Source organism: Macrobrachium nipponense, chromosome 15 (assembly GCF_015104395.2).
Source record: "Macrobrachium nipponense isolate FS-2020 chromosome 15, ASM1510439v2, whole genome shotgun sequence".
Classification (NCBI taxonomy): Eukaryota; Metazoa; Arthropoda; class Malacostraca; order Decapoda; family Palaemonidae; genus Macrobrachium; species Macrobrachium nipponense.
The window spans coordinates 8578280-8590784 of record NC_087208.1 but is presented as its reverse complement, the minus strand read 5'-3'; the positions used below and the strand labels follow the sequence as shown (position 1 = coordinate 8590784).

Below are 12505 nucleotides of genomic sequence, written 5' to 3'. Positions count from 1 at the left end.
TTGTTCTTCACACAGGTCCCACTAGCTGTGTATATCACATACTACTCAGGCAGCTCAGTCTTTGACCACAGCCGCCTGTCAGTTAAAAGAAAGACCCTCGAGAAGCTCAGCCTTGAAACTTTTCCTGATGACTGCACCCTCATGGCGCACAAGGAGAATTACCTGTATACTATAGTAGACCGCCTCACAGAGGCATCCCGACTATTCGGGCTAACAGTCTTGGAAAAATGGAGGGATTGGTCCAGGCAGCTCTAAATATAACCAGACTACAACCTGCCACCACCATCAATGGCAACACACTAAAGTATCTGGAGACCTTCAAGTAGGCTACCTGTGGTGCACAATCTCTGCAGATGGATCTCTGGACAAGGAAATTGCCTTCAGAATCCAAAAAGCCAGCTAAGCTCTCAGAAGACTGAGAGTGAAGGTCCTGCAGTGCAGAAAAGCATCAAATGATCAACAAAGCTGAGAATCTACAAAGCTGTGGTCCTCTCCTCACTCCTCTATAGGTGCAAAATGTGGACTCTATACCAAAGACCATCAGGAAGCTCAAACAATGCCATACAAGATGCTGCATTCTATTATGGGCATCCGCTGGCAGGACAAAGTTGCAAATCAGGAAGTGCTGGACACAGCCGACTCTAGTATTGAGTCGATGCTTCTGAAGGCCCAGCTTCACTAGACAGGGACAGTCGTCAGAATGGATGACAGCCATAATCGGGCAACTCATTTTTGGCTAGCTGAAAGAGGATGCACTAACAAGGAAGATCCAGACTAAGGTTCAAAGACACCTTAAAGAACAACCTAGGGTGGTGCGGCATCGAACCTTGTGACCTGGAGGCCTCAGCAAAGGACAGAAATTTATGGCGATCCCTCACCCGACCAGCAACTGCCGCATTTGAGGAAGATCAGAGACTGTCTCGCTGATGCAAGAGACAGGCGTCACAGAGCAGTAACCCCAGCAATACAGTCCACAGACCAAAGGTGTGTGACACCTGTGTGCCTCCAGCTTCTGGTTGCAGAGCCACAGACGTTCACATTGCTGAATGCACAGATTCGTCATCATCGGACCACGACGGACTACCAAGAAGAAGACCGCGAGTACTTTTTCAATGATGGGCAGCTCCATAGCAAAAACAAAAATATTCATATATAATATGGACAGGGTGAATAATGAAAACGGAGGCAAGAGAGGTATGACTGCCTTTATAAAACAATCAGCAGTTTACAAGGAGGATGTGTGATATATAACTTTATACATATCTAAATGATTGTAAAAGACATCTTATAAAAGCAGTAAACTCAACACATTTTCACCCTCGTATTCCGCTGTCTGGTATAGGAAGAACAATACTGCATTTTTTTTTCATGTTATCATTTGCTACCCGAATGTAGGCTATAACTAGTATATCATAATAATATGCTACAACTTGTTGATATATATACGAATGTAGAAGCCATGCAAATCATAAAGGAAATAAATTATTTCAGTGGTAATAAAATTTACACTAGCACTCGCCAGTGCTTCATTATCGTTTTCCTTCATGGTGTTTCTTAATCACTGAGGAAAAGCATATTTTCAAAATACCAGAGACTTGAACCATACACTTCATCAGTCGCCAACCCTGATTTTTCTTTGCAAACCTTTTTCGGCTCCTTGAAATTTGTAGTGCGGAGCGTGTTGTTCTTTTCCTTCGTGTCATCACTGGTAGCTTCTGAATATTTCTCTTGGTATTTTCTTAGTAACGTTTCATATGACTCCAACTTCTTGTTCCGATGGCCATTTTCAACTGATTTGATTTTCCAAAAGAGCTGAAAAGTACCAGTACGCGTCAACAAATTCATGGATAAGCTTCCTATCTTTTTATTTATTTATTTTTTTTTTGGCATCTTCAGTTATCAAGAGCGACTGAGAAATGATGATCAGAGCGGACTTGAGTAAGCCACCTTTGATTTCTCTTCGATAATTTGATGACATTCTCTGCTATAGCCTGTAAAAGCATATCCTTTGGAAATTAACGCATTATCTGAACCTTCTCCGTATATTGTTGGCATATTCAACAAACTTAAATAAAAGATTCATTCACCTTACTTTATTGGTGTTTTGATGTTCTTAAGTCTTAATTTTAGGTAATACAACAGATTAGGTCGATAGTGCAAAATTAATTGCATTTAGACCATAAACCTAGACAGTTGTTGATTTAAGTAAGCCATGTGAAATCACTTTATGGTGAATAACATTATTAATTATAGGATAACATGTGATTTTGAATGATTTTATCATTTATAGAAACATTATTTCATTAATGTTGCAGAAGAAAGAGCTAATATGGCTTGCTTTATGAAAAACAGGAGAGTGATTAATCTTGACTATTGTCTCCCATTAGGTTTTTTGGTTGATCTACCTTCGATATTCCCAAATGTACAAATCAACTTTATTTAATAGGTGGTTCGATTCTGTTTGCATCAAAAGGATCGATTCTCCTAAAGAACAAAATGTTTTTCTAACGGGTCCATATTAGATTTTCCTGACTTCTTTTTGTAAAGAATCCGGGGAAAATGCTTTATATGAGTAAGCTATGCTGAACATAAGTACTCAAACAAGAAATTTTAAAGTTTTAGTGGAAACGCATGAGAATCAAATTGTTTAACTTTTGAGTTTGTAGTATATTAATGATTTACCTACATGTTCTTTGCATAAGGGTAGATAGATGCAAGAAATTCATGTAGAAAACACCTCCAATTCATCTCCGAACACTCCAGCGAGTTAAATGTGAAGGGAGGAGCGTTTTCGGAATCACCCGCTGATCAGAGCCAATGGAAGTCACTTTTATGTTGGTCCGTTCTCGTTCTGTGTTGTGATTGGTTCTCCTCCATTAGCAGACATTCCCAAACGAGAATCAAGTGGGCTGTCTGCACTTATGACGTCACAAGAGAGTTGTGTTTGTGTTTTCCATTTTTAGAACTAGGTTTCGCATCGCCCCTCGGAATTAAGTTCTTTTCCCACAGTGAAATGCCGTAATCACCTTTGATTAACTCGGTAGACGTTAGTTCCGTTACTCTTGGTGTTATAGGTGAGTATAAAAATGCAATAAAGAAGGTCCATAATGTGTAAAGTAAGAGAAAATTTTCAGATGTAGCAGGTTGTGGGGCAACGCCTGAGTGATCAGGGCTCAGGGTTTGGTCATTTCCTCAGCTCAGCTGGCACAACTTTCGGGGAATTTGACTCATCGTCGCTCTCTCCTCCGCCGCCGCCGCTGCTGCTGCTGAGGGCGGAATTGCTAGTTTGTTAAGATATATGATCGAACGAGGTAGTAGTACTAGTAGTAGTAGTACGGTGAATGCGAAATAGCCTAGGTACTAGGCGCCTAGTACTAGGTACGTCTGTTTAGGCCAGACTATCCCAGCAGTGACCTTTTTAGCCTAACCTTTTACTAACTTGGTGATAACGTAGGCCGCCAATCTAGGAGAATCGACATTTGACGGTAAGCGTGTTGCTCTTTTCCTTCTGTACCTATGCAGGCTAATCATTAGCCTATATTACACCTAGGTAGCCCAACTCTCGCTGGGCCTAGCCTATCTTAACTTACAAACCTCCTGGTATCCGGAGTTAGAAATGCATGAAAAATTCACCAATTTTTGTGGATTACCTACTTATTTTTTGGCACAGGATATTGGTACGGCAGCCGTATACGATTGAGATAGTTAATGGTATAGCTGTGAATTGTGTGTGCGTCATAGGCATAGGTTACCATACTAACCTAACCTAGTAGAATGTGTTACCTGACTGGGAAGGGCTCTGCCCCCCCCTGTACCCCCCTTAAGAAAAACAAACTTAGAGGAAGACTAACATGTAGGTTAGCATATTAATCTAACCTACGCGACCTACGGATACACAATTTCTGGAAGTTTGACGCTTTGTAGAAGTCTATTGCCTTTTTCAGTGTGTTGAAACCTGAAAACTTATGTTTTTTGGCAAAAACTGATGTATTATTACAGGGTTCACGTTGCTCTATTGCCATTTTCTTGCTGTCACTGATATGCCTGAGGCGGTAAACAAGGGTTGAGATGTGCAATTCAAAGCCGTACCAATATCTATTGCGATCAGGTTACGGCTACCATACCAATATCCAGTTCAATTTTTTTTTTGTCTGTGTTTGTAGCTTTTTGCATAAATAGCTTAGTTTTGGTCTTTACCCTTTATGATTGAATACCAGGTGTAGGCTAGGTACAGTTACATTACAAAATATTGCACCATTTGCGTAAATGTTTTGGACAATAGGTATATGGAAGATTCAGCAAGCGGTATCTGGCAACTATTCGCTTAGCGGCTCCTGTGCATGATGTTCTATGGTGACATACTAAGTTTTTGTTAATTGGTTACAGGTTACCCTAGAGCAAGATCCTTTTCCTGCACACAACAGGCCAACTCTAAAGGAAAAAACAGTCACTAAGGAATATTATATATGGAAGGCGAACTAAATAACATTATTTAAAGGAAATTCAAATTAATATTGTTCTTTTGTGGATGTCTTCTTTAATAATTGTGGTATTGATTTTTCTTGTAACTCGGCCTAACCCTTTTTTTCGATCTGAAGAAGGTTTTATTTTAGCACTCAAAATTGTAGGTTTTGGCTATATGTTCAAAAAAATTATTTATTATATTTGGTTTACTTATTATAATCAAAATATAAAAAATGTAACATAAATGTTTGGCTAGGTCTAATGGTCCTTGCCTGGTCTGTGAAAGGCAGAGAATCCTATAATATGCAGCATGATTTTTTGTATAAGTATTATTATGGTGTTTGATATAAGTCCAATAAATGCTTTACAATATGATTTAGTGTAACTGGCTCCCAAAGCACCGATAATTCTGTTCAGACAGATGTTTTTACCAGTATCGATCATTCTAGGCCTGTGTCAATCAATAAACCATTCATTTTTATATTCAAAATAATATTTCCAATTTCCTTCTCTGGTATGTGAATTCTCCATCAAATACATAAAAAATGCTGTCAGTTTGACATTTTTTATGTTATTAAAAAAAATTACCATATGTAAGATTTATAAGTTGTTGTGCATCAACACCAGTCTCCTCAAAATTTGGTGTTCCAGGTGTACCAACCGAACCACACATTTTAAATGCATTTCACCACCCTTCGGTCAAGTGAAATGTATGTATATAGTATTTTTTATATTATATTTAATATGCTAACTTGAAATGAGGCTTTTACATTAAGCAGAAAGATCTGTTTATTATGTATGGAAAATTAAAATTTAAAAAATGATATATTTCGTAAAGTGATGCTAGTTTTATATCATAATTGTACCTATAGCAGGTTCAGTAAATAGACTGCTAGGGTAAATGACAGCATTGCGACCAGTTCACTTGAAAAAGACCACTTTTTTCACTATATTTAATTGGGAAACAACAATACAGTTAAACCTTTAAGCATACCATTCTAAAGGTTGAAGTTTTGTCAACAAAATGAGATATATGAAACTGCCATATGAACTAAAATAAACATGTGAAGTCATTGTAAAATATGTGTTCAAGGGAGTTTTTAAATCCAAGGTATTACTAAGTAATGATGGCGAGCCTGCTTTTACCTTGGAAATTGATTTTTCCTATAGTTTAGTGCTTTTAATGAAGCAGCAGTTATCTTGTAGCAGTCAACTGTTATTTACCTCTTATCTCTACCCAACAATGAAGGGGGACTTTGGGAATTCGGGGTTTTGAATGGGGGAGAACAAACGTAAACTAAGCGGCCATGTTTGTGTTCTGGTAGAGGCCGAGGGATATGCAAACCCTCAGGGAGCCATGTGTTCCATGGCCAGGAATGGCTGAGGGGAGGTGGGTCACTCAAGGTGGTGGGTGCTCTAGGTATGAGTTGGTTAAAGGAGGAGGGCGGCGCTTTGTTTGTTAGGGAGAGAGCATTGGACGTATATAACAGTATCACAAAAGACCACTTCTTCATCAAAAGTACTAAAACTGTAGGAAAAATCAATTTCCAAGGTAAAAAACAGGCACGAAAACATCACATAGAATTACTACCAAGATTGATTGCGCACTTGAAAAGTTCTATCATTGCTGTACTGTTACGTGTACGCGGGTGGTAGAATGAAGTCACTAAATTCACGAAGAGCAACTTGAATTAACTTTGGACTAAGATAACACTATCACGAACCAAATACGAATTTACTAAATGCACAAAATTCAAAGATGCTACAACGAAAAAAAATAAATGATAAAACACTGTAATCGCCACGAATAAGGTTTGAACAGTGACTGTAAATTGCGAAGGTACTTAACTTAAATAGTGGACTCACGAGTCTTCATTTCATTAGCCAGTAAGGGGATGCAGACAGCGAATGTTCTCAATTAACAATCCATAATGACGAAATAAGGCAAATGATATGAAATACCATAAGGAAAAATAACATTAACAGAACTGTTATCACAATTAGTGTTGAAAATATAGCTACTTTAGGAATGCAGAGCATCTGGTGTTAACGGTTCGAGTACTTCTTGTAAAGTAATATGAAATTGCAATTTGGATGATGAGGTCTCTGATTGACCGGAATAATAGTCTGGGGGTGAATGACGTCGTTGAGTGGGGGATGATTTCATATGTGTGGAAACTGACTTCGTATTTGAAGAAAAATAAAAAAAGAATTTGCAATCCTGAATAGAAAATACATGAACAGGGTCTTGTAATGGACGTGAGAATTTTTATGAAGTTGGATAAATCTTATTTTAAAGGAAATACCGGAGTAGATAAGTGTTATGGGATGGCACCTATTTTACATATTTATACAATACATACGAATATATAGTATATATACAGGCATATAGATATGTGTAGTTGAAGATTAAATTATGAAATGGATAGAAACCAAATGTTCTATCTGTAAGTAAACAATGAAATATTACCAGTAAAGAATAATTATTATTACGTATCATCATTGTGTTTAGGATCCTAATATAAAAGTTGTCCTTAATAACCTTGGGCTTGGCCCTCCTGGAACCCCCCTGAAAGGAAACCTGACTTAAACTTTACCATACTAACTTAACCTAAGCTAGTACAATGTGTTACATGGCTAGGGGGGGGACTTTGCCCCTCTTGGTCCCCCCCCGTAAATGAAGAGTAACATAAAGGTTAGAATACTACTTAACCAACCTAACCTAACCTTGTAGAACATGTTACTTGGCCAGGAGGGGTCCCCTTTCCCCTGGACTCCCCCTCAAAGAAGACTTAACGTAAAGGTTGGCATAGTAACTTAACCTAGTGTTACCTGGCCGGGGACCAAACCCCTTATTTAAGGAAACCTAATATAAAGGTTACCACATTTAACCTAACCTAGTGGGCTATGTTACCTGGACCCCCACTCAAAGGAAACAAAATAAAGGTTATTGTATACAGTAATACCCCGAATTTACACGAGGTTTGGTTCCAGATTCCCTCGCGCAAGGGGAAGTTTCGCGTAAGTTTGGCATGGTCTCTAAAAAAGATAATAAGTGCTTGCTTCTAGAGTTTGAACACTAAATATGACGGTAATCATGCTCCCTAATTATTTAGCTAATTTTTAAATGAAATTAAAGTTACTGAAATTTCATTTAAAAGTTAAAGTTTAATACGTTACCCTTAAAAAAGAAATAACTGGTTGGCATAAAAATAGTCACAGTAACTACTACATGCATATGAATCCAATTTTGTACGTATACAAACATTACCCCTAATTCATGGGATGCCATTTTCTTTTTCCCTCAGAATAAAAGAAGTTTTCTTTGGATCAATAGGTAAACTTCATAAGTCAGTCATAACAAAGGTACACAATTCAATAAAGAAAACATGTATGTACATATGTAATGTTTGCCGAGGGTGAAGATAAAATTCAATCAATTTAAAATCATATTCTAGTGTGAGGGCTAACTATGAGAGAGAGAGAGAGAGAGAGAGAGAGAGAGAGAGAGAGAACTTTGTGCAAATGGGATCACATCTCAAAGTACATTAACTGTAGGTGCTGTAATTACCTAACATAGTACGTGCATACAGATTGTACCAGCACTTTTCTCCGAGGTTAAGAAAGTAACTTTCACAGAACAATAACTCTCTTGTATCTCTGATATGTTTTACTAGTTGATCATGGTGGTCTTATATAGTGACAAATGCCGTGAATTACATACTGCCTTTGTATATATTTTCAAAGGTGTAAATAGAATACACAAAATCTCCATACTGATTTTACACTTAAAAGCATGAAAACTTGTACTTGTACTATACTAGTACTATTTACTCCAGAAATTAAAAGTTTCTGAAGGGATATCATCTTTGAAAAGTGCAGTTAACTTTGTGATTGGATATCGCATCTTGTAAACGGATGTATTTGCACTAACTGGCTATAATTACCTTTGTAGTAGTTATGGATGTACAAAAATAAAAATAATGCATTTTTAATAAAGACTTATACAGAAAAGCTTTAAAACATAAAAATTCACATAATAAATTAAGCATAAACACTTTTGCTGGGTTTTGTAGTGTTTCTGGAGGATTTGCAAATGTTCACGCTATTGTGAGGAACTTGTATGATAATTAGTTAGGTTCTAATGAATAGTTCGCGCTATTGTGACTTTGTGCTAATCGAATTGCGTAAGTTTGTGGTATTACTGTACTATCATAACCCCTTTTAAGGAAAGTTAATGTAAATTTCATCATAAGAAAAGTATATAAAGACCATGAGGAAAATGCAGATGGTCATTTACCAAAACAAATGTTTGTTAGATGATTCAAAGGAAATATAATAGAATGTAGATGTTGTGTGAAACTAATAATAAGGTAAAATATAAAAAAAATTGTTATGGATGAACAATGTGTTGTAAAATGATGCAACGATAATAGATAGATAGGAATAATGGAAAGAGAAGGGAGTGACTTGTGTACATCATGTATAAATCATGAATGAAATACCCCCAAACAACCGTCAATTTCACATCACGGACAGAAAGGTATCGAAACGTCCTAAAAGTGTCTTCTGGTCCCATCCCTTACACATTTTTCAGGGGCTTGCCCCTTAATTGTAAGGTAGTATTTCAAGATGTATAGGGCAAATGAACATATTAAGCAAATACTATGAGAAACGGAATAGAAATAAAAGACTGAAATAATATAACACGATTTTAAAACAAATGAGGAAAAGGAATATATTTCACTTAGTGTATGAATCCACCAAATTCTTCACTTGGTCCTGTCGCAATGTACGGTTAATATTGCAACATGACTGGCTAAATGCATGTCCCCCCAAAATCCCCCCATCTTTTCCCTCACTTAGGAGTTGGCGTCTGAACCAAAAGCTCCCCTATGACATGGTGCAAGCTCGGTAGCATTCCGCGTCGTAATGGTAGTAGTAGTAGTAGTAGGTGGGTTTTGCCTGTGGAACAGCTACATTCTCGTTTCATTTGTCACTTATTTCCGATTGTATTTTGCATTCTGAATGCCATAAATAAGAGGAAATAACACAATAACATGCCAAAACCTTCTCCCAAGTGATTTACCCCACGTGTAATCCTGCTTTCTCATCGGTCCCCCTTACTGTAGGCTAGAGTTATAGGGCAATAATTCTCTCAGTGGTGTACCCCACTCAAAACCCTGCATTCCCAATGGGTCCCCCTTACCATAGGATAGAGTTCAAAGGTAAATTACAGGTTAATTACAATCAACCATCAAAAACTAATGGAAAATTGTTAATAAGCATCCAAAATACTATAGGAACTGCAAATCCAATATGGCATCTCTTCGAATTGTGACCAGTTTGTCACTCCAATGGCAGCCATGGCCTTCCCAGGCTTCCCAGCACTCATTTGAACAATATTTGCATACAGGTACTATATGTAGCCTTTACTGATATTACTCAAGATTGTAGTTGCAATTAGCACAGTAATACAACAATTTGTTCCCTATACTAGTAAAAGTATGAGAAATCTTATTCCCGTGGTCATATTTTGAGCTGAAATGCACTTTTACCTTGTAATCAGTGGTTTTAGTCTTACTGCCATCACAACTGAAACTCCACAGTGCTTATTTGATTGTAATTATACATATTTTGTTCTTAATTCACTCCAAATTCCACTTAAAATACGTGAGAGTTTGTTTACAGTGAAGCAGTGTTGGGAACAATTTTCCAGCCATTCACATCTGGCTGCCAAAAACATCGGCGAGTAGACGACAGATTAGTGAATTGTTTATGACAAAAATTTTGTATTTTTTGCCAGCACTTTTCATTGTCCATATTACCTGTAATGTTTGCATGCTAGGACTGGCAAATCATCATTGCCAATTTAGTGGAGCTTGATACATACACCAGTGCCTTTACAAAATGTTTCCACGAATTCTAGCTATCATAGTAATGCAATAATGATAAAATGGCTTTAATGTGTATATTTCATAAATCTGTGAGACTTGAGGGGGAAAGCACAAAGGATAAGAGTTGATCTGACTACTCAAAAGACCTCTTTGTTCCTACACAATATACAAACCGTCAGTCCTTTACAATAGGAATTAACTTAAGTGTAGCCTGGACATGGCCGTTGAATTCTTCAAACAAGGCGGTTTGGTAGATTTTACAGCCTTTGTTGCCCTCTGCCCCCAACCGGTGTTGCCCTGGGGTAGGTGGCAAGACGTGCGGAAAGATCCGCGCCTCGTTTGAGGTAGATCCTGCCAAGGGCCTGAGTGTAATGGAGATATCATGTGTGTGGAGTGCTCTCTGTGGTCCACTGCTCAATGTGGAAAGTTTGCTGGGAGGAGGAGGTATTGCAAACTCTTCATCCTTGTACCTCTCTCCCAGCAACAGTTCCTATACTCTCTGGCACCCCTTTTTGGGAGGCCTCTCTCACCTCTCCCTCCTCTGATGAGTCGAAGGCGGAAGAGGAGGGGGAGTACTGCAGCCGCAAACCTGGTTAACGCTCCTCTTAGGGCCTCTGCTTGGAACCTTCAGAGCGAGGAGGGGGTGTTCCTAACCCGACTTTTACTTCTGCAGGTGAGGTGTCGTGACTAGGCCATGCATGGTCTTCACTTGTACTTGTGGCTGCTCCCTTGGTAGAAGTGCCACTGGCTCATTTCTCATGTATCCAGCAGCGCTGCTGGCTCACCTCAACTGCATTCAGCAGCGCTGCTACCCACTCGGTAGTCACTACTACCACGGCTACCATGACCCACCTGGTGTGGGCACATAACCCCATGAGTGTGACATCTTCCTTGGTTGGGGTGCAACACCATCTGCCGTCAACCAACCTACTGATGCCTTCCCCTCTTGGTTTCGGGATACCATTGTTGGCAGTATCAAGGTTTCCTGTGCCTCGCTTGTCGCCTGTGGATATGACAGGGATGGTAGCCATACCTACAATTATGCCTGTTGCGCAACACATGCCAGAACCCTGCCCTGTTCCTGTGCCTTCCTCTGTTGCCGACCCTGTTTCTGGCCCCGGACCTGCTCCTGCCCCTGCCCCCGGAACTGTTCCTACTGATGTTCCTTGGTTGGCCTTGACTACAGAAGCTGTCGAAGAGATTGAGGAAAGTGTCATCTTCATCTTTGTCGTGATCGTCTCCCGCCCCCTCACCTCCCCCTTCGAAGGTTTCACAGCCTAAGAAGGGGAAGGTAGCCTCTCTGCCCCTAAGAAACCTCACCTTGAGGCTTATAAGGGTCTCTGTCCTCCCTCCAGAGGGAAGGCAGTTGGCTCTCGTCGGCTCTCCCACTCCTTCAGGGGCTAGTCTCGGGAGCCATTGGAGCACAAACTAAGGTGCGTTCTCCAGTCCCTAGTTCCAGAGGCGCTGCCGGCGGGACTTGGGCCGTGTCAGAGACTAGTTCGCGAGTTTTTCTGAATGTACAACTTCCCAAGGGAAGTCGTACATCCACAATCAGTGATGGGGAGTCGGCTCTTCATCGCAACAGTGGCACAAGGTGAGAGAAGGGATCAAGCTGTGGCTCGTACCCACCTGCAGAGACCCAGCCATGTTCTTTGTCAGGAGCCATGGTTGATGTCCTTGTCCCGCGGGATAGGTTATCGGGGGAGGCTAAGAGGAGGTCCCCTGTACAGATCTCTTCACTAGGGGCTTTGGCCTCAAAGAGTTCTGGGGTGCTTCGTGAGGATGATGCTACCAGCACAGCGAGAACCATTACATTCTTCCTGGGAGACCATATCACCCTTGCGATCATGCTCTCCTAGACCCATGCACCTGTCACCACTGTGGGTTGGTGCAAGGGCACGGCTCACCCCCCCCGGCAGCAGCGCTGCTGGGAGGAGTTAGAGTATCCAAAGCACCTCTCCTGTTCCCTCTATTTCCTCAGACTACACCCGGAGGGACGAGGTGAGTAGCAGGAATTCCGTAGAGGCTTCTCCATGGGATTCGGCGTCGGCGGCCTATATCCCTTGGGTTTCAGGACCCCATCGAACTTATGCACAAGTCATTGAGGATGGATCGGGTAGATCCGGAGGTTCAATTTCTGGAAG

The 12505-nt window shown here is 40.1% G+C and overlaps 1 protein-coding gene across 3 annotated transcripts in view; it reads left to right on the top strand.

Moving 5' to 3' along the window:
- Positions 1-2916: 2916 nt before the first annotated feature.
- The window catches only part of LOC135226993 (integrin beta-PS-like), a 156728-nt gene continuing 147139 nt past the window's right edge, over positions 2917-12505 (top strand). The window contains exon 1 of one of the 3 annotated variants that reach the window (XM_064266716.1): positions 2917-3074. Coding sequence is in view for 1 of the 3 variants with exons in the window: in XM_064266715.1 (XP_064122785.1) it covers positions 3299-3311 (13 nt within the window). In the remaining 2 variants the exon portion in view is untranslated. The other 2 variants (XM_064266715.1, XM_064266718.1) reach the window with 2 other exon arrangements.